At 52.8% G+C, this 22,417-nt stretch overlaps 1 protein-coding gene across 2 annotated transcripts in view; it reads right to left on the bottom strand.

Annotated features, from left to right (window-relative positions):
• BSN (bassoon presynaptic cytomatrix protein) overlaps nucleotides 1-22,417 on the bottom strand; it is a 93,396-nt gene that overhangs the window by 31,591 nt on the left and 39,388 nt on the right. For both annotated transcript variants that reach the window (XR_014250997.1, XM_082413599.1), the window contains exon 2: nucleotides 11,332-11,740. Coding sequence is in view for 1 of the 2 variants with exons in the window: in XM_082413599.1 (XP_082269725.1) it covers nucleotides 11,332-11,740 (409 nt within the window). In the remaining variant the exon portion in view is untranslated. The remainder of the gene's footprint in view (nucleotides 1-11,331; nucleotides 11,741-22,417) is intronic.

Below are 22,417 nucleotides of genomic sequence, written 5' to 3'. Positions count from 1 at the left end.
ATTTAGCCACCAGCTTTCACAGTAACCCAGCTTGGAAGTGGCACTCCTGGCAAGACTGGCCCTGCCAGCCCTGCCCAGCTCCTGAGCTGCAGGCTGCAGCCTGCGGCCTTTTGCATGTCTGCCTCTTCTGCAGACTGCTTAGCCTCATGCAAGTCAAGTCATGGGTCTAGAAGTTGCCCCTGTGAAACTCAAAGACCAAGCCTGGCTCTAGAAACCATGAGAACAGTGATGCCGCAGCACTGGGGAGTGAAGCCATCCCCCAAACCGGGAACTGTTGACTCATCTAGATGCTTTGAAGACCCAAGGCAGCTTTGTCTACCTTTGGACAAAGAAAGCTACAGAGGAAACAATCTGTGTCCCTGGGACTCAGCCCAAAGACTCCTTTAGAAAAGTCATTTTTGGTGAGGGTGATGGGGGTTCACTCCCATCAAAAGCGGGAGCTCCCAGGAGCAAGCTGTTTTGGCTCACCCTCAGAGGGACCCTGGGAGATGGTTACCCTCTTGAGGGGAGGCCTAGGTCCTGGCCCAGGGCGGCAGCCACAAACTCAGTTCCTGTGGTGGGTGCGCAGCCCACACTGGAGGTCCCGTCTCTGCAGCACGCCCTGAGGTGGGACTTCCCGGGAAGAGGAATCTGAGAGGTAAGGCTCTTTCTCCTGGGACTTCAGGGTGACCCTCCTTTGGGTTCTGGACAGGGTTGAACAAGGGCCTGTGCTAAAACTCCTGCACTCACCACCAGAACCTTCCCTTACCCAGCCCCCATCACCCAGGCTGTCACAAGCGTCTCACCTAAAATAGAACCTCTCCAAGAAACAGATAAAACACCCCTCAGTGACTCATCTCCCAGATGGGCGTAGCTATTTCTATCCAGCCTCTTCCAGACAGCAGGAGCCTAGACCGTGCCCTCCCCCAACCCCTCCCAGGCTCAGGCCCAGGCAGATAGGGCCAGCACACAAGGCCACCCAAGGAGAAAGCTCGCTGGGGGATCTCTCTGAACCCAGCAAGACTTCCCTCTCTGCCTCCCCTGTGGAACTTCAGAAGCTTCAGAAGCTTGCTGGGAGGGGCTCATCCTCAACCTCTTCCTCCCTACTCCAAGGTCCTTACCCTGTTTTAGGGGGATGGAGGCTGTCCACTGGGTAGGGAGGGAGATGGCTGTGCACCACCAGCCCACCTGCCCACCTAGGCTGGGTATACATGACCAGGCCTGGGGCAGCTCCCCTGGCTCTGGAACCAACAACAGCGAGAGTCTTCCTCGGCTGGACACAGTGTCTGTGGCTCCTGGGTACCCTCCTAGCTGGCTGCCCACCAGAATCAGAGGGCATGGCCTTCTACCAGTGTGACAGGGAACCTCTCTTAGAGTCTTGTTATCAAATATCTCCATAAGCCTTTGGCCCATGGCCAGGAGGTGGGCAGGTCACAGACTTTATGTCCCAAGACCCAGAGATGGAGCTAAGGGGACTTCCCAGGGCTACTCTGAGGTAGATGGTTCTGCCTGACATCAGCTTCGGTCAAGCTGATCCTTCTTGCCAGCAAGGGGACCCATTGTGCCATCTCAGAGGCATAGATGCCCCTGCACCCAGCCCAGTGGGGGTCTGAGTAGCAGAGGGGATGGGAAGGCTCAGTGTGGTGTGCAGCCAAGAGCTGGTCCGCAGATAGGGGAAGCAGAAGCTACAGGAACATGGCTTCCCATAGGGAGCCAGTGCCTGCTCTGCCAGGAGCCGGCCAGAGATTCAAAAAAGCAGGCCTTGTGGGTTCCTGGCTCTGAAGGGACTTTCTCCCCGAGAAGAGCCTTTCTCAGCTGCTCCCTTACTTGCACTGTTCAATCACAGAAGGACAGCTAAGGCAGTGCAGCCTACCAAGGATCCAGAGGCCTGGGACCAGGCTGGGGGCTCTGTGAACCACACGTCTGCGTGGCCTCTCCCTGCGGCTCCCTCCACTGGGCTCTGAGGCAGGAAGGGGTGTGGGGAAACTTTTTGGGAGGGGTTTCTACATCTTTCCCACAGGGACACTGGTGGCACTGCACCTGCCACCCTGCGTCTCAGCCCCAAAGGGTGGGATCCAGCCTTGCACGTCATATTTGGCCCCAAAGGATGCTGCCCAGGGAACTTGCTTCTGCTCCTGGGTGGGGCCTGCCGCACTGGCATCTCTGTGGCTACCAGGAAGCTCTGAGGGCCCCCAGCAGTAACAGGTTCTCTTTCCACCATCCCCTCCCACGTCCCCACCAGCAAGGAAGGAGGGTGGCAGACGTCACTTAGCCTGCCTTCCTGCAGAGAGCAGCGCTTGCCTCCGAGCCCAGCCCCACCTGGGAGAGCGGGCATGCAGGGTGTCAGATCACTGCACTGACATCATGCCTGATGCTGCATTCATTCTTTTTTCCATTTTGGTACAAGTTGAAACATCACAGGAGCAGCTTATAAATGAGCCTTCCCTGCTGGTGCCAAGTCTAGAGATTCCTGGGAGGGCCCCACCGGCCAGTGTGACCTCATGCTCTTCCGGGCTGTGAGTCACTCGCCAGGCCTCGACAGGAGGAGGCACATAGCCCACTGTGGGCTGGGAAGAAGGGTGGGCCTGTGCCCTCGCACTGCCCCTAGCATTGGACACATCACCTGCCTCATCCAGCATCTAGCTGCCCCAAGTCTGCCACCAATCTGCTTTACCTGTCAACTGGTTGACCTCAGGTTTAGGCGCGGGTACCACAGGGTCCCATAGAGCAGGGCACATTGATCCAGAGCTGGATCAGCCAGGCCTGGCCCACTGGGGAAGCCTGTGCCAATCTCATCAGGTAAGGACCCTGAGTGGGACCCTGGGAACCTGCACAGCATCTGAGGCCAGGATTTGGGTCGTGGAGGCTGAACCCAATTGCCGCTTGGGGCTGGAAGGCCTCACTAGCCTGGAGCTCCATGAAAGGGAGAGAATCCATCCCCTTGCTGATCCTCCTCCACCTCCCGATATCCCTCAGCTCCCCCCCGATCCTACCCCAGACGGGCTCCCCTCCTTCCCTGGCCTGGGAAAAAATTCTGTCCAGCACCGAGCCAACTCCCCTACACCCCATCCCCATACTCCTCTTGGACCCCAGACGACCTCCCTAGGAGAAGCTGCACTCCCTGGATTTCAGAATGTGGTAATGCCTCACCTTCTCTTTTTTTAAAAAAATTTTATTTATTTTTGGCTGTGTTGGGTCTTGTGTTGCTGTGCGCGGGCTTTCTCTAGCTGCAGCGAGCAGGGGCTACTCTTTGTTGCAGTACGTGGGCTTCTCACTGCCGTGGCTTCTCTTGCTGCGGAGCACGGGCTCTAGAGTGTGCAGGCTTCAGTAGTTGTGGCATGCGGGCTCAGTAGTTGTGGCTCACGGGCTCTAGAGCGTAGGCTCAGTAGTTGTGGCGCCCGGGCTTAGTTGCTCCGTGGCATGTGGGTTCTTCCTGGACCAGGGCCCGAACCCGTGTCCCCTGCATTGGCAGGCGGATTCTTAACCACTGCGCCACCAGGGAAGTCCCTCACCTTCTCTTTAAACTCCCTAGGGCCCTCGGGGCTCAGCCATTGGCTTCCCCACCCTGTTCCCCTCCTGGCTCCTGCTGCCTTCCAGGCCCCCTCATCATGCCCTCTAGTCTCAGAAGTCCTTGGCTCTGGCCTCCCAGGCTTCCACTGCACTGACTCCCACAGTCACTGCAGATGGCAGCCACCCACTAACCCGCCTGACACCTCTATCCCTCAGCCTCACCCTCAAACTTACCCTCGCCCAAAACTGTCTCTCCTCCCAAACTACCCCTGTGCCTGTCCTCCTCCAGCCTCCAGGTCGTCTCCTAGGCCTCCCCACTGCAGCAGGCCTGGGGCCTTGTGGAGACCTCCCCCACCGAGCCTCTGCTTTCTGTTCGTCCATGGGTCCTCTGCTTTCACATCCCTTCCTACCCCGCTGAATCTATGGTCTGCCGATCCTGTCACACTCTGCTCAATGTCTGTGCTCTCTTGACCCGTGTCTGCTCCAGAATTAGATCCAACTGCATACCTTTTTCTCCGGGCCTACACCTGAACAGCTGAATGGGTACCAGGCAAAGGGGCTCCACTGTAAATTAACTTATGTCCTAGCTTCTCCCGGGCCCCCCAGCTTCCTGGTTAACTCACTCCATCTCTCCAGTTAGCTTTTCTCCACAAAGGCTGGTTCAATTTCTCCATTCCCATCCCTGCCTGTCATCTTCCCCTGCCTTCTGGATCAAATGATGGCCCTGCTTCCAGTGTCTCAAAAAGGAGCCACATAATAGGATGCCTCCTCCACACTCAGGATCTAGACCTGCCTTTTCGGGGGCCCCACTCTTTCAATCATGCCCCATCTCCCACATGCCTAGGCATCGCTTTCCTCTCAGAGCTCAGATAGCACCACTGTCTCCTGCTTTTCAGAAACCCTCTCCTGCCTGCACACCTTCCCTAGTTACTGTCCGGGCTCTCTCCTCTCTTTCTCAGCCAAGCTTCTCGAGAGTTGACCACATGGATGAAGTTCAAAAAACACTGTGCTGAGTGAGAAAGGACTTACACAAAAGAGTGCATTCTGTATGATTCCATTTATATGAAGTTCTGGAATAGGCAAAACTCATCTATGGTAGATAAAAAATCAGAGCAGCAGTTGTCCCTGGAGGAGGGATGAGGATGGACAGGGATGGGGCCTGAAGGGACTTTCTGTGGTGAGGGGATGTTGTCTGTCTTGACTGGAGGGCTTTGGGTGACACAGGTGCATGCTTTTGTCAAAGCTCACTGAATGGTACATTTAAGCTTTGTACATTTCATTCTATATAAATTTTACCTTAAAAAAAAACCCTTAAATACTGATCTCTAACTAATGAGAGGCTTACTGAAGTGTTTAGTGGGAAGTATACTGATGTCAGTATATGGCTGTGAATCTCCAAGGTCTCCAGTCCTGACCTGCCTGCACGCCAGGGTCTTAGATTTGTCACCCTATTGCACTCCACTTGGGTGCTCACAGACAACTCCAACTTGACACGACCCAAACAGAAGAATTCTCCATCTCCATCTCCTACCCCCATGTCCACTACATTTCCATAACCTGTCTGTTTAGCCTCCAAAATACACCAGGAATCTGTCACAGTTCCCCCACCATGACCATCTCTACCCCAGCCCCAGCCTGCCCCTACAGGCTATTCTCCACACAGCGGCCAGAGTGTGGGGTGTGTGTCTGTGTGCTATTGTTGTATACATATACATCTATGAAGGGGAGTAAAACAAACATAACATAAAATGTGCCATTTTAGTCATTTTTAAGTGTAGATTCAGTGGCATTAATTACATATATGATGTTGTGCAACCATCACCGTTATCTATTTCCAAAAAGATGTTTTTAAATGCACACCTTACCTTCCCACTGCCATCATCCAAAACCCTTGACATCACATCTGGAGCCCCCAGCAGGATCTGCCTGCCCTCTGGACCTGGCTTGCTCCCCGGCCGTCACATGGGCCACATACTTCCCCTCAGGCCTTCCCTGCCTCCACCTGTCTCTGGTCCAGCATCAGTCTAACAACTGCAGTCTAACCTCCCTTCCTTGTAGAAGTCCCGAAGAGTCTTGTCACAGCATCACAGCAAGTCCCACCAGCCCTCCTCCTGGTCCTCCACAACCCTGACCCCCAGGTGCGGCTGTGTGTTTGCGGGCGTGGTTACTGGTGAACGGGCTGCCTCTCCCTCTGGCCCAGAGGCTCCCCAGGGCTGAGCAACACATCTGCTGCAGCTCTGCCTGAATCCCAGTGTTGAGGACAGTTCCTGGCTTATATATGGACTCAAAAAGCATTTGTGGAGGGAAGAAAGGATGAGAAGAAGGGAGAGGGCCACCCTCTGACTGAGTAGATACAAGCGGGCCTGCTCAGGCCAAAGTTTGAGCTAACAGACAGTAGAAACGGCAGAACCAACAGGTGACCAGCCAGCAACTGGCTACTTTATGGAGCTTTCCTCCTCTGCCTCTTCCTGCCTCTGGACCCCCTGCCTCTCCCCGTCTTGTCCCTTCTCCCTGCTTCTACTTTATTTCTCTCTTTCTACCCTTTTCACTCCATTCTTTTTCATGCTGTTTTCTTTTGCCCTCACATACAAAATCAGGTGTTTTAGGAATAAAATTTCCTATTTTCTGTTCTGATTTAATTTTACATTCATTCTTAGATAACTTTACAGCCCCCTTTCATAGCTAAAAGTTAAGTGCCATGCCTGACGGCCACAGCTATAAAAAACTCCCACTCCTGAACAGCCACCTCTTCTGCCTGCCCCCAGTGGCTCTGGCCTCCACCCCATAGTGGCCCAAGCAAGGCGGCCAAGGGGCCTAGTTCCTGGGAGCAGGGACTGACAGCACGGCTGGCTGCCCAGGGCTGGCTGAAGCTTGGGGGGCATTTCCCTACTGACTCAAGAGATTGTTTGGGTCAAAGTGGCTACTGCCAGGCAAACCACCCAAGGACTAGACGTACAGAGGGGAGAAAGGCCTCCCAAAGGGCCCGCCACCTGGAGATCCACTTCCTCTTTGTTTGGAGATGGAGAGGGGAAGGCTGGGCCCAGGAAGGAGGAGGACACCTCTGCCTCTCCTCAGCTCACCGCTGATCCATGTCCTTCTAACACCCGCTCCTCTTTCCTCAGTGGCCCAGGCGGCAGTGTGGCCAGGAGGGAGCAGAGGGAAGGGGGCAAGGCTGGTGGCTGCAGCAGAGGGATCTGTGCTGCACTCACAGCACCACCCCCGGGCCAGCTGGTGGCCCAGCCCTCGCCGGAAAAGAGTGGGATGCAGGCAGGAAAGGAAGAGGCTTGTGGCCACTGCATCTCTCCCTCCCTTCTCCGCACCACCCACCCTGGTAAGTGTCTAAGCCCAAGGCTTGCCAATGGGGTGGGAATGGGGGAGGGCACAGTAGCTTGGTCTTGGCTTCGTCTCAGCAAAGTCTAGACCTTGGAATGGGCGAAGAAAGACCATGATCACTCTTCTGTAGTTTTCTTAGAGGGGCTTATAAGCGATTCTGACTAGAGCAAGGGAGGTTGAAGGCACATGGGCTGCCTGGACCTGCAAGGCTGGGGATCAGGTGGCAGCTCTGCTGCTACCCACAGGGGTAGAGGGTGGGCCTCCCACGTGCAGACTACAGCCTCACTTTAGGTACTGTTCTGAGAGGATTCTGCTGATCCGACCGGGAAGCACAGGCGTGCAGTCAGCCCTGCCTCTGCACAGCACTCATTCCTGTGATGCTGTTGCTAGCGCGAGGACAGACTCCACTGAAGGAGTTCCAGGCCAGGATGTGCTGCTGGGGCTGCTCTGAGCAGGGCAAGGAGGCCCCTGAGGCGGCTGACAGAGACAGGCCATGCTTGCCCCCAGCCACGGCTTGTCCTCTCCAGGAGCTCACTCCCACCCCGCTGTCCACCCCGACCTTACCTTCCCCCTCCACCCAGCTGGCTCATGGCCACACCCGTCTCCTTCCCCCGGCTATCAGAACAGGTGGCTCTGTCCCAGAGGAGAAAGGGGTGGCAGGCCTGAATGCTGAGTTACCGAAGAGCAGACAGGTGGGCTAATGTGGCACGGAGCAGGCTTGGGGCATCGGCAAAGCCACTGAGGCTGGTCCCTGGACCCTGCTTCTCCTTAAACATTCGGGAGGTTTAAGGTACTTGTGTAAGAACCCACATCCAGGGAGAGAAGAGAACAGTCTTCCTGTCTTTTCCCCATCACTGGGCAGTGACTTGGCTTAAATGCTAACACCTCTGGCTTCCTGGTCAGTGCGTCCTCACAGGGAGGGTCTTTTGTGGGTGGTGAGAAATGTTCTGACCCCACAAGGAAACCCCCAGTCTTTTGCCATGGTTTCAAACAGGTTAAATTATTTACCTGCCCTGAGCAACCAGGGCTGGAGATCTCCAGGAAAAAACAGCCTCCACCACGAAGAGTGGCCAGGATAGCCCTGCTTGCTACGAACCATCCTCAGCCCAAGCAAAAATGGACTATGAATAAGGAGAATGGGGATGGGAGTCCTTGGGGTAAAACTGGAGACCTAGCTACTGGTTCTGGGTCCCCAGCTCCCTTGCTCCAGAATGAATCAGAATAAACAAAGACTTGGTCTCCTCATCTGTAAACAGAGGGTGCTCTGAGCTGCTCCCCGACCTCCATGAAGTCTTAATGTGGTCCAGGCACTCAGACCCCCAGCAAAGTGCATGGGCAGGCATCTTCCTCTCAAGGCATCACAGCCTTGAGAACCAGCCAACCTGGGCACGGGCAGGACAGCAAGTGCCACATCTGTGTGAGTGTGGTACCCATCCAGCAGCCCCTGGGTCCACTGGCCAGAAAGCAGTGGTTCCAGATCTCAGACACTATTCTGGCCACATGGGGCTGACCTGTATGAGATTCTCATCTCCAGACCTGGTGTGCTGTTTCCACAGGACCCAGCTAAAGTAATAAGACCCTGACAGATGCCATGAGACAGAAAAACCAAAACTCTGAGTTCCAGTGACCATTGGCCCAGCAGTGCCAGTCTTTTCCTTCCTTCCTATTTCTTTGTCCTCACACAGCCATTCAGCATAACAGTTCTATCTGTGCTGCAACTTGAGTTACCAACCAGCCCCTGATTCTCTCCTTGTGACACACACGATAAAAGGTTCATTTTCCATGGTCTCATTTCCAAAGATCCAAGAGCAGATTCATTAGTGGTCTGAGAGGCATGAAACCCTCCAAGTCACTTGCGTGGTAGAAAGCTGAGGAGCAATGCATCCTGCTCACATGCCCTGATGAGGCTTCGGTGACCTTCAAGGCAGGATGCAGGACCCAGGCTACCTCGGCATTACCACACTAGCAGTTTCAGGCACAAGCTCGCACCCCCAGACAGGACCCCAATTAAGCTGCCCAGTGGCCAGTGTCTGTAGGGCATCTGTGCTGGGACTGGCAGTCCCCCCACCACTTTCCACTCTAGCTGGGCTCCTCCTAGGAAGTGAGAAATCAAAAAAGGAAGTGAGTAATCAAAAAAGGAAGTGAGTGCTGGAGCTGAAATTCCTGGAAAAGGTCACTCTGCCTGAGCCCCTGCCACCTACACCAGCCTGACTTCAGAACCCGCCCCTTGCGCTGCCCAGAACCTCAGGCCAGGCAGGAGCCCAGCCCAGGACACCAGGGCAACCCAAGAGACAGCCTTGTTGGCTGATGAACATCATGTTAGAAGGGCCAGAACAGATGTGGTTTGACCAAGGTGGATCTATCAGCAGGTATGTGGGCAAAACTTGCAAATGTGCTTTCTCGTTACGTGGAAGCGTGACCAGGAAGGTGAACCTGCTTTTAGTGAAGTGACAAAGGGCAACTGCTCTGACTCAAGAACTAGGCTCTGCCAGCCCCTCAGGAAAATGGGCTTAGGGTTCTCTTCCTTGACAGGAACACCACTGAAAGCCAACCGTGAAGAAGAAAAGGTTCTGCTTGGAGACCATGGCAGAAAAGGGCATCCACCAGGTGAGAACCTGGAGAATGGTCAGCATTTCCCAAACTGAACGCCATGGAACAGCAGCCCCTAATGTTCCGTGAAAGCAAGTCTGGGAAAGGCCACCAGCAACAGCCCTGTCTTAGAGCTCCTGCACGTATATGCCTTGAAGGACCTGGTCCAGAGGCCCACTCTTCACCAAACACTGTGAATCTGCAGTAAGTTGGAGGCCCCTTTCCTCCTGGCCCTGAGCCCCGGCTTCCTCCCAGCACAATGAGGCAGATGGACCGAGTGTCGCCAAGGTCCTCCCACTCTGCTGTTTTTCCAGGCACAGCCAAAGGCTGGCTCCCCTCCCGCCTCACCAAAGGTCCTAGGCTGGGGGAGTTTGTTGTGTGGGAAGGACTGAGATGCCCACCAGGAAACTGGTGCCACTGTGTGCATCTCTCCCTTGATCTCCGCCTACCCCACCCACAGTCGTTCGGGTCCTGCCGCTCTAGTGAGCATCTCTGGAGGCTGGAACCTGGGGGGCAGGGCCAGCACAAGAGGGGGATCCCCACAGCAGCCTCTCTCATCCCTGCCTGCCAAGCCTCCCTGCTCCTGTGAGGCTGGGTGCTTCTGGGTTCTCGCTAGTAGAAAGACCCAGGTGAGCTTCCCTGGCCTTAACCACACTGTTCTAAATACTGAGGAGCAACACTTACCTAACTGATCAGTGCAGGGATGGGCTGTTTCTAATCACGGATGTAATAATCACAAGTGTGCACGCCTCCTCAGAAAGCCCCCACACTCCAGGAGTGATTGCAAACGCACTGAATCATCTCCCCACACCGGCAGCTCCTTCCTCGGAATCTCACACTTACCTCTCGCAAAGCACACGTCCCACACCCACAGCACCTCATATCACAAATAGACCCCAACCTGTGAACAATTATTCTCACTCATCCCCCCACCCATGTGGTCCAAACGGCTCCTGCTGCTGATAATCCCAGCTGCGGCCATGCAGTCACCACTCTCCATCCGGCCCAAGGGCAGAGCCCTGGGGGAACGACCAGAGACTTCTGTGGGTTACCATGGAGGAGAGGGAGGAAGCTGACAAACCCACTCATTTCAAAGGCATGGCCCCAGCCCAGCTAGTATATTGGGGCACCCAGCCTCCATGGCACCAAAGAGAGGCTCAGGGGCTTGGCTGAGCATCCCACAGCAACTCAAGGCATCCCAACACAGCAAGGGTGGGGCTGGGGACCCAGGGTCCTTTGGGGGAGAACGGAGGCCAATCACATGGAAATGGCCTTGCAGTGGCCTCTTGGTGAGTGTAGGACACTGTCTCCATGTGGATGCTTGGCCCCCAGTCTGGGCCTCTACTTTACCCCAAGGTTGTTTCTTGGGATGGGTAGCTGCTCTGCCCCATCAAGCCCCAGCTTACTGGAACGGAAGCCCAGAGGAGGTGGTTCCTGAAGCCCAGGTGGGAGGCAGTTTCCTGTCTCCCTTAACACCTTGCTCCCCTCACTGGCATCCCTCTCCAAGACCCACTGTCAGGGAGAGAGGCTGGCTGACGGCCAGGGAGACTTGCCTCCCTTTGGGCCCTGCAGCTGCTCATGGCCCTCTCCAAATGAGCATCCACTGGGAAAAGTTGTCCATAAGACTGTCATTGGCCCTCCCTAAGGCCATTTTTCCAGGTCAAACTTGGACCAGGTAAGAAAGCGTCTTCTACTCAGGACTGAGCCCAAGCTTTCAGTAGGTGCAGGAATACCTCAGGACATCTGGGGCCAGGACTTTTTCTCTGCTACCACATCTGGGAGCCAGAATACAAGCCCTGGGAAGACACAGAAGCTGATGGCCAAGGGAAATGACCAGGAAAAGAGAGCTGGTGAAAAGGGGAAACAGGGGAGGCCTGGGAAGGCAGGTGGGGTGGAGGAAGCCGGCGCAGAGTTGATTACCTGGGTGAGGTGAGGGTTGGGGTTGAACCCACACTGGTTGCAGACCTTGTTGTGACACTGGGTGCAGGTGTTGAAGTTTGGCTGGCTGGGGGTTGACGTGAGATCCGAGGTCTTACATATGGGACACAGCGTGCTGCTGGGAAGGGGGGCGATCTGGGGGATGGAGTAGGGTGATGTGGGGGTGCTGCCTCTGTCCGGTGACACAGAGGGGGACCGCCCTGATCTCTGCGTCCTGCTGTCTACCTGCAGCGTCCTGCGGGGGCCATCAGCCTCCTGGCCTGCTGGGCCCTGTGCCCTCGTCTCCTGGGGGCTCTCATGGCTGGGAGCAGGAGCAGAAGGCTGCTTCGGGGTTGGGGAAGCTGCTCTCTGGCTACCCAGGGGCTCCTTGGGGTCCAGTCTCCTGGAAACGCTGAAATGACATTGAAAATGACAATGTTAGAGATATACCTTAGAGAAGTCCCCTGCAGAGGTCTCCACCAACCTAGGTGACTCTGCCAAGCCCCGTCGCCACCCTCCTCTGCTGCCCAGTGGCATCATCACAGCCCCCACTGGCTGAGTGCTGACTGACAAGTGTCCCCCGACTTGAACCCTCAGCACCAGGCCATGTGGTTGGCTCATGAGTGTCCCCTCTTACATCCCACTAAAGTGCAGAGTCTGATTCAGTAGGTCTGGGGTGGAGTTTGCACTTTTAAGAATCTCTAAGGTACACCAATAAAGATGTTAAAAAAAAAAAAAATCTCTAAGGTGATGCCTTTACTATAGTCTGCAGACTACACTTTGAAAACCAAGGCTCTAAACCTATACAGTAGTAACACCTAGGCTGATTTTAAAATTTCTGACTCTCAGACTGCACCCCAGACAAATTACATCAAAATCTGTGGGGACAGGACCCTGGCATTAGTATTTTTTTCCTCCCTACGTGATTTCAACATGCAGCTAGTTTAGAGCTACTTCCCTGGCAGGTCTGTTACATTCTGGCTTGTCCACTTCAGAGGCCGACCCCAGGAAGTTAGAGGTGAGGGTGGGGAGGCACTCCAATGCCCAGTTAATGCCATCTCCAGCAGGGACAATGGAGCCTTCCTTCTGGCAGTCTTCCAGCAGGTCTAATGCCAGACCAAGTCCATCAAGATGGGTGAAGTGTTACCTTTCTGCTAGTGCAAGGCAGGGTGGGACCGGAGTTCTAGGATCCAGACCTTGAGGAACCATCGAGGGGGGTTGGGGTCAATATTCCTGACCCCAACCTCCATCCGACATGGCCCTGCTGCAGCAGAGCCAGCAGAGTTGAGTAGTTCAATGAGTTAGAAGACAAACCATCAAGCTAAACTCAATGCCCTATATTCCTTCTCATTTGACCCAATTTCAGTTCATTTCTGCCAGTTTTCCAATTTGAAAAAAGCCAAGCACAAAAAGCCAAAAGCAATGCTTCATATTGCTTCCCTGAAATTCGATATTTGCTTCAGTCTGTATTCATTTGGGTGGATACTGGCACCCAGGCAACAGGGCAGCCTGGCTGAGAGCCACTGCAGAGGCCCAGCCACAGCCACCTGTGGACCATCCTGGCCTGGCCCCTTCAGCCCCAGTGTTCCTGGTCCTGGTAGGGTCTGACTAATAGGAGGAGATTCTAAGTTTGCTGCCTTTATATGAAGACCATCTGCTTGCCAAAAAATTCAGGAGCCAACTGTAGGATGTCTTAGGACAAGCTATTTCAGAGGGGAGACGAGGAGCCCCCTTGGCGAGGCCCACTTCAAGACACTCTGCAGTCCTTCTTCCTTTCCGAGGAACTGCTGGGGAAGAGACACACCCTTGGTCTAATTAAGACTCTTCCAGGAAAAAGAAACACTGTTGAATGTCCATCAACCAACAACAGCATACACCCATCCATCCAGTCTCACAGACCTGCCACTTTCTTCTTCAGTGGGATAACCAGAGTCTGAGTCTAGCCCCTCTGAGCCACCTTTGCCACCAGCTGTGAGGCCCAGTGTGGTGGTGGCTGCAGCCATCTCTGGCCCACACTTGGAACCTGGACTCTAGGGCCTTTCAGTAGACTAATTTCTAGGTATCATAAAGAAATAATTCCACTTGGTTAAATTCATAATTTCATTTTTTACTTAAATTATTTGGGGCTAGAATTTAAAAACAGCCCTTGAAAGCCAATCAGAAACGGACTTCCCTGGTGGTCCAGTGGTTAAGACTCCACGCTCCCAATGCAGGGGGCCTGGGTTCGATCCCTGGTCAGGGAACTAGATCCCGCATGTAGCAAAGAAGATCCTGTGTGTCTCAACTAAGACTTGGCACAGCCAAATAAATTTAAAAAAAAATTTTTTTAAAAGCTAATCAGAAGCTACGAAGAGCCCTTTATAACATGTGAAGAGACTGTAGCCCCTTCTCAGGCTGTGCAAGGTCAGTGGTTTCTCCTGAGAAACTTAGCAATTTCTACTGTGTTTGTTTTGCGTGAGGTGTGACAGGCAATCTTCCGTGTACACAGTGACTTTTTAATTCAGTGCTGCCTCACAGTGTAGTCTTTCTGGGGGCATTTTATGTGACACTTAGGGATCCAAATTCAAGTTAACTTTCAACTCAGCTGTGGTGACAGTGAATAAACAAACAATGCCCACTGCACCCAGCAAAGTCTGCACTGGAAGGGCAACGCTCCCTGCACAGAGGCCTGATGTGTGTTCACACATCACACAGCGACTGTAGTTGACACCTGGCAATCACAATACACGCCCATGAGCCCTTCACTCTCCTGTCTCCTGGATGATTCCTCACACCTCTCCTTGATCTGCAAGCCGCCAGCATGTCCCTCCCTCTCCTCGCTGTCACTGACGACTTGCTCACCATCTCGCAGGGAAAGCGGGAGCCACTGGAGGGGAATTTGTACATCTAAGGCCTCTTGGCGTCTGTCCCGCTGTGTTTGCCTGTCTCCTGTTCCCAAGGCCCACTTCTCACCTTCACAAATTCTCCCCTCTCCTTCACCGTCCATGTTTACCTCTCTATTTGGATGATTTCAATGGCCATACAAACATGTGTCTCCCATCTTGACAAAGAAAAAAGAACTTTGGCCCACTTTCCCCCTCAGCTACTGCCTCATTTCTCTGCTGCTCTTTACAGCAAAACTTCTTGAAAGAGTGGTCTCCACTCACGGCCTCCAGCCCCTCTCCTCCCTTCCTCTCAACCAGTACAGCCTGGCTTTTGCCCATCCTTCCACAGAAATCGCTCAAGTGACAGTCACCGGTGGCCTCCACATCATCAAATCTGACAGTTGCTTCTCAGTTCCTCCTCCCACCTGATCATCCCCTGACCAGCAGCGGAACTTGACAGCACTGAGCATTCCATCCTTCCTGAAATAAGCTCTCCACTGGCCTCCCGGAACACCACCCTCTCCTGGGCGACCTCCTCCCTCCTGGCCATACCTTTCCAAGCTCTTCTGCAGGGTCTTCCTCGTGTCCCAAACGAGGTACCCCACTTCCTACATTGCAGGGACTTAGCTTTTGTCCACACAAGCATTTCCGAGTACACAAACCCCTGAGGCTCAAGACCCACCCAGACTCAAGGCTTTAACTCCCACTCCCCACTGATAACTACAAATGTGTGTCTGGCCCAGACTCCTCCCCTGAGCTCCTCCCTTGGCTCACTGCCAACTCTACATCTTCACTGAGATGTCTTACAGGCACCTCAAACTTGCTGTGTCCAAGCTGAGCCCCTGATCTTCCCACAAATGTGCCCCTCCCCATCTTCCCCTTGGAGTCTCTGACTCCCTTCTTCTCTCAGTCCATGTCAATCATCAGTAAATCTTGTGGGCTTCAGCGTCTGGCCACTTCCTCTGCCTCCTCGCTCCACCTGTCAAGTCACCGTGCCCTCTTTTTTTTTGCACAAGCTGGGTTGCTCCCACTTGCCCCCCTACGTGGCAGTCTTCACCATGCGGCAGCTGGGATAATCCTTTACGTACATAAATCAAACCACTTCCTTTGTCTGCTTAAACCTTCCTTTCCCTCCCACAGGAAAAGCCAAAGGCTTTACAATGGTCCATGAGGCCCCATGAGATTTGGGCCCTTTCCTTCCAGCCTCATCTCCTACTATCTCTCTCTCCCTGTGTCCACTTCCCTTACGCCAGGCCCACTCCTGCCTCTGGGCATTTGCATCTGCTGGCACTCGCACTCTCTAGAGTCTTTGCTCTGGTGGCATCGTTTCGGAGACACTTTCCTGGACCACCCTATTTAAAATGCAGCTTCCATCCCTTCTGCCTCTTTGTTCTCCATGGCACTGAGCACCTTCCGACTCATCATATACTATATATGTTGCTTCTGTGCACCCTCTGTGGTCCCTGCATTAGCCTGACAGCGCTATGCGGGCAGGACCTCTGTGCTTTCTCCACAGCTGCACCCCGGAGCCTAGCACAGTGCCCAGCACGTGCTGGATGCTCAATACATGTTTCCTGGATGGATGGACTGCAGTCACATCACGACTCAGAACATTAAAATGTGGCCCCAAAATGTGTTCGAGCTGAGGAGACATGGCATGTGACAGGTATGCACTCGGTCCTCCGCTGGATCTGACCTCACGCAGGACAGAATGACAGGAACAACACCTGGAGTCCTCTCTGGCCAGGGGCTGCACCCCCAGTCCCACCACATAGAACACTCCACTTGACCATGGCAAAGGTGATACTAATCGGGCCCTCACCATGAGCACCACATGTGCCAAGCACCTGTCACATATTAACTCCTTTAAGCCTCATAGCAAATCCACGCGGTAGGATCCAATTTGCCTATTTTACAGACAAGGAAACTGCCACACATAGAAGTTATGGAACTTGCAAAGCTATTATGACCTGTAAGTGGTGGCACTGGGATTCCAATATCAAGGCCACCAGTCCATGTCCCTAACCATGTCCCACACCACCTCTGGGGGAGCACAGTGAGGCTATGGAGGGGCGGGAAGCACTGCAATTTGGATTCTTTGGATTCTTTTTTCTTTCTTCTGAAGAGCTGTTTAAGTGGAAACTCCCTCAGAAGCGGTCTCTGACATTTTGCTTCTCACTGTAGCCCAGGCCCCAGCACCATGCTGGGCACTGAGTGGACACTCAATAAGTGTAGATGCAAAGTAAACAGGAAGTCATATGGCAGTGCAGTGAGCTCATGGAGTGGGGCTGAGCTAGGGCAGTGATGTTACTTAGTTATGACAACTTCCCCTGGAGTTTGGCCAGCAACGCTGAGAGACTCATAGAGAAAACCACATTCATTCACTCATTCATTCGAGCATTCAGTCATTCGCAAACATTCACTGACCTCTGGAATGATAGTTCCAGGCCCTGTGATAGGTACTGATGGTAAGAATGGATTACGTCTCTTACAAACGAAGGTAGGTCCACAGGTGTTCGTTGTATTGCTATCCTTTACATCTTACACATATTTTGTCAGTGTTCTTATATTCTCTATAAACACCTATTCAATATTTAACTAAAATAAATGTTTTTAAAAAGCGAATCAGACAGGGATCCAGTCTTCTGGGAGCCTCCAGTCCAGAGAGGAGACAGATGTGCAAACAAATCACTGTAAGACACCTCCACACAGTCCAGGGAAGGCAGAAGTCTGACAAGGCTTTGAGGACTAGGAGACATCTAAACCAGGTCTTAATGGATGGGCTGTTCTCCCCAAGGTAAAGGGCAATCGAAGCAGAGAGGAAAGCACTTGCAACGGCCCAGAGGCCTGACAAGGTGTAAGTCAGTGCTATTCTCAGCACCTAGAACAGCTCCTGGCAACAGTGTGCACCCAACTACCAGGACTACATGGGAAGCTCAGAGCTAAAATAGGAAGGGCCAGGAGAGCAGGGCCTCCAAGCTTTTCAAACAAGGGAGTGCTCCAGCTCTGCGTCAAGGAGATGGTGGAGGCAGGGAGACAGTGAGAATAAGGCAACAGCCCAAAAGATAGTCCAGGGACCAAGAGGGAGGGAAGGTTCAGCAGGGGTATTCTGACCTGGGGTCTAGGGAGGAGTGGTTCTTTTGATTGAGACGGAGGATCCAGGGAGAGAAGCCAATTGGTGGGTGGAGGTTGGGGAGTGAAATGGCAAAATCACGAGGTTGAGTTTGGTTTTGCTGAGTTGGTGGTCTTCAGGGGGCATCCAAGGAACATCAGGAAATGGGTCGGAGCTTGGGTTCAATTCAGACAAGTCTAGATGTCTAGATATTTTTATCTGGGAGAGTTAAGGGTTCAGTTCACAGGCGAGCCTCAGGGGATAAAGATCACATGGAGAGCAGTGGTCCAGAAAAGATTTGTGGGGAGCATCAACATTAATGGGAGCAGAAGGGGTATCAGAAACAGAGAGGTCAGAGAAAGGAGAACAACAAGAACACAACCCCCAGGGTCAGAGAAGTTCCCATAAGGAGGAGCATTCAACGACATGCTCCTGAGTCTACGTCCCTGAGGGCTGAGAAGCCTCAGAAGCTCTGAAGGAAAAGGCTACACCCACGAGGGCCATGAGCCCTCTCCCACTCAGGCCCTTATCCTCAAGACAGGCCAGTTCTCTATCCTGCTGACCACAAGGGCCCATCCATGGCCAGAGATCCAGATTTGTCTGTGACACTCTACTGGACACAAGTCCCAAGGGGGCCAGGGTTGAAGTAGCCTAGGGCCTCCTGGGGAGGGCAGAGGAATGCCCTCCCCAGGAGGCCCTCCTTAACAAAGGTCTCCACTGGGTGCAGAAGGGAGGGAGGAAGGGAGGTGTCCACAATCGGGACCCAGCCCAGCCCCAGGGAAGACCTGGCTTCATGGATATGGCTCATCGGTAGTGAGAGCCCTGGAGGCCAGTGCTCCTCCCAGCAGCCTCCAGGAGTCCTGCTCCTTGAGGAGGGCTGGGATGAGGACAGGTGAGCAGGAGGGGAGAGGGACACTGCCATAAAGTGGAAAAGACACAGGAGGACAGGCAGGTTAAGAAGGAGGGAGAGGGCAGAGATATGAAGGAGTGGCTGGAAGACAAGCAGGGGAAGACTAAAAATGCCTTATCCAGGATAGATATTTTAAAAAGATGGCCAAGAAAGGTAGAGGATGTAAAAATTGCTGTATTTGTACCAGGTTTCCTCCCTTTCAGCATTTAAGGCTACTGACTAATCAGAAACAAGTCTTAAAGCTAGCTAGCAGGGCAGGAAGAAGCCCCTGCCACAAGGCCAATCCCGTCGGCCTCCCCACCAGCTCTCCTCAGTACCCCTGTGGCCTTCTGTCCCATACCATGACCACTGCCGGGAGGAATAATCCAGTCAAAAGCTGGACTCCCCTCTGTCAGAAACTCCCAAGAGAGGCATGAGGCCGACAAGCTCCAGTGACCAAAGATGCTCAGACACCAGGTATGTCCATAAGGGCAGGGCCACCAGGGAGAGCCGTGGCTGCCCTAGTCCACGTGGGAAGGAGCCTGGAGGCCCTCTGGTGGCTGCAGTCAGGGAGGGCCTGCTCAGGCTGGGCAGACTGGCAGGAAAAGCAGGAAGAGACCGTGTGAGCTCCCAAGGGAAAACTAGGCTGGGTTCCACATGGCAGCATTCTAGAGCATGCCCCCCGCCACCTCCAGTTGAATACTTGAAAGAGAAATATTTCACACAAATAAATGGCTGCCTTTGCTCACCAGGAGGGGACTGAATTTAAAGAAACTGTTTTTCTAAGAGCAGCCGGAAGAGTTCCCACAGCTTCAAACAAGGTTTTGATAAATTCCTGGCTGACTTTTCTCTAACAGGCAATTATGGCCAGGAAGATGCTATGGGAGGATTTCTCCTTTAAGGTCCAGGCCAGGAAGGACCTCTAGGCCAGCCCAGCGGCCCCCATGTATCCAGGCAGAGAAGCAGGGGCTGCAGAACGGTGGGCACCAGGATCTAGGTCCTGGGTCCTGGAGCAACTCTCTCAGGAATGGATGGGAGAATTCAGAAAGTTTGAGTTTTAAAAAAATGCCAGTTTTCACACAAGAAAACATTTCTTGACCTGCCCAGCTTTCAGGCCAGTGGCCTCCTGCCTTTTTGATCATGGGTCCCTGGTAGGGATAAGAGTTGCTGCCATCAGACACAGCCCCGGGGAAGCTGCCAGCATAAGGGGAGACACCAGCAGGAGGCTGAGAGCAAGATGGGACCCAGGTCATAACTGCAAGGAAAGCAAGCCCTGGATACCTCATTCCCCAGCCTTGAGGCCTATCTGGGTCCACTAGGTTGAGAGCATTTCTCAGGACAATCTGATTTGGCCTTGGTTCCCTTTAGGCCCAGTCAGTCTCCAGAATCCAAAACAAGGATGGGAAATAAAGGTAACTTTCCTCTAACCCCATTAATTGGTAGAGACTGCCTGGAGGGCTGGGTTTGAGAAAGATCAGTGGGAAAGACTGTTGCCACCAATTAGAAAGGTCTGTCATGAACCCAGGAGTAGGGCACATAAGCACAAAGGCCATGAACTTGTCATCCATGATGCAGAACCAAACCAGACCCTCAGACCTGCCTCAGGTGATACCCAGCTTCCAGGAGTGTCTCATTCAGAACTGGGCCAGACCCACCTCGGGTCAAATTCATCCCCCAAAAGAGACCAGAGGATGCATGTAGTGTTTACCTCTGACCTTTCCCTTGGTCCCATTTTCACCTCCAATCTGTGGTCTTCCCAGAGTCACAAGAGCTGTGTGTGGGCATCAGTCAGCTGAACCATCAAATGCCATGAGCTCGGTGTAACTCTGAAGGCTGAATGTCTCTTGCACTGTGGTGCTTGTGTGAACCATGGCTCACCTGAGGGCAAGGGAGTGGTAGATGCCATCCCCCTTAGGACTCTGTTGAGGGGTTACTAGTCCTCTAGTCATAGCTTGCCCATTCATGTCTTATGGAGTGTATCTCTAGAAGTTTTTATTCATTCATTCATGTTAAAAGAGCTCATAGGAACCATGTTCCCTAGTTCTTGAAAGTCCGAACATACCTTTGTGGTCATTAAATCTGAACAACAGCTTGGCTGGATGTAAAATTCTCAGTTGACAGTTCCTTTCACTGAGGACTTTGCAGGTACAGCCCCTGTGTTTTCTAACTAATACTGTGGGGAGCTCTGGGCCAGCCCAATTAGTTCCCCTTATGGGTATACTAACATTTTCCTCTAGGTGCTCTAGAACTCTTTTTTTGTTTTCTCTTTGAAGTTTAGTAACTTAATATTCCATATCTATTTTTCCTGAAATTCAGTATGTCCTTTCAAACTAAAGATTTATGTGTTCCTTTACTTCAGGGGGGAAACGTTTTCTATTAATTATACCTTTGAATCTTTCTCTGTTCCATTTGTTTTGTTCTCCTCTCCAGAGATACCAATTACACCTACTTTAACTTTCCTTTGTCTTTCCATTGTCCAGGCTGCTGGCAGCCCATGGTTCCCCCCACTCTCCGCCCCCCAATCTGCTCAACTCCTTGAGCAACTCCACCTCCCTAGTAACTTCTTGGCATCACACAGGGTTCAGGGACACTCCTAAACGTCCCCACATATGGTGGCTTTGCTAACCAATCCAAGAAGGTGGTTCTTGGGATTGGGGCCTCTGGACTCTGACCTCCCTGTCCTAGTTCCGCAGAGGCAAGTTTCCCCTTCTGGAGCCCTCCCTCATCAGAACTAATTTTCCCTGTGCTTGGAAACCATTCTTTGTTCACTGCATTCCTACATACAGGTGTTTCTTAGTTTTGTTGAAAAGAGTTTTCTGTTTCTTATTCTTCTTGCAGTTTTTGGTTAGTTCAGTAAGGAGACTGAGCAAAGAGATGCTTTTAATTTATCGTATTTAACCAGAAAGACATTTTACAACACAAAACAAATGCCATTTTCTGGCTTTTCACTTGTGCAAGTTCTAAGTTTTCTAAAGCATGGTCCCTTTATAAATCTGATTTAAAACTTTAGATCTTATCCTTAAGAAGAAGAAAAGTACACATTCATAAACATTTTTGTTTGCTCTCAGAAGGCACTGGACCTCCTGAAGCCCACGGAGTCCAAACTCCTCAATGGCTGGTCTGGGCCTACCACACCAGCCTGTCTCTCAAGCCTCACCCACACGTCCCCTAACACAAGCCCTGCCTGAGGCCTGGGAGCTCCCCAACAGGCCAGGGGCTTTCCTGCATCCACGCCCGCAGGCTCTCCAGAGGGCTGGCTGAACACTTCCACAGCACCATTCCAACCTGACTTCTGGTGTGGAGCCTCCTGGGGTCTCCCTCCCTCTGCGTCCCCCACCGGCCTGGTCCCAGTGCTGCTCCTGCAAGGCACTATCTGTTTACAGTGTCCCTTAGGTCAGACTGAGCACCTCATAAGGGCAGGGGTTCCCAGAATCTAATGCGGGTGCAATCCCTGTTTGCCAGTCAAAGGAAGCAGAAGTTCGCACAGGTTGTTATAATCAACTGACGAAAGATAATTTGTAATTAGGCAAGATTTATAGGAAATGACTCTGGTGGGGCTTGAAAGCAACTTCTTATTTTAGGTGAATTAAACAGTCATATTTATATCAATCACCTTTTACGAAGGTCTGGTTCAGCCAATTACCACGATTTCCAAGGGGAAAGGATCCAAAGACTGGGTTTTACTACAGTGCATAGAGGAGCTGGTTTCTTTAGCTAGAACTTAGGAGGGGAGCATTATTGCTTTTAGTGCCCTAACGCCTTTTTCCCACTTATTCATCAGACTTGGGTAAAGCTCATCAGTAGGAGATTCCTGAGGGAGCCAGGAGAGGCAGGGGCCCACGCTGGGAGCCAAGAGGGCCAAAGGAGGGAAGAGGAGGCAGGCAGGTGCCAAGACCAGAGTCACCGCCCAGAGATGAGACCCAGGTCAGCAGCTCCTCAAAGGCTCTCCCCGTCACCTCCTAGGCTTTCCAGGTGGCCTGACCTGGGACATCAGAGGAAACAAGGCCCCAACCTTAGGGACTCTTCTTCCCTTTGGGCACCATAAGGACTGAACCCAGGATGCTGACATTCGTCTGGGCAAATCCCAACACATCCCTGTACTAAGACCTACAGCATGTACAGCATTTGAATTTTAAGGCACTCCCTGGCCTTTCCAGCCTGTGGTGACCAGGGTACCCTTCAATGGCACCTCCAGGCCAGCCACATACCCCCATGAACTCCCCT

The sequence above is a fragment of the Balaenoptera physalus genome, assembly GCF_965194825.1.
Source record: "Balaenoptera physalus genome assembly, chromosome: 11".
In the NCBI taxonomy this organism is placed as follows: domain Eukaryota; kingdom Metazoa; phylum Chordata; class Mammalia; order Artiodactyla; family Balaenopteridae; genus Balaenoptera; species Balaenoptera physalus.
Note: the sequence above shows the minus strand (reverse complement) of the source record. Positions and strands in the feature narration are given on the sequence as shown.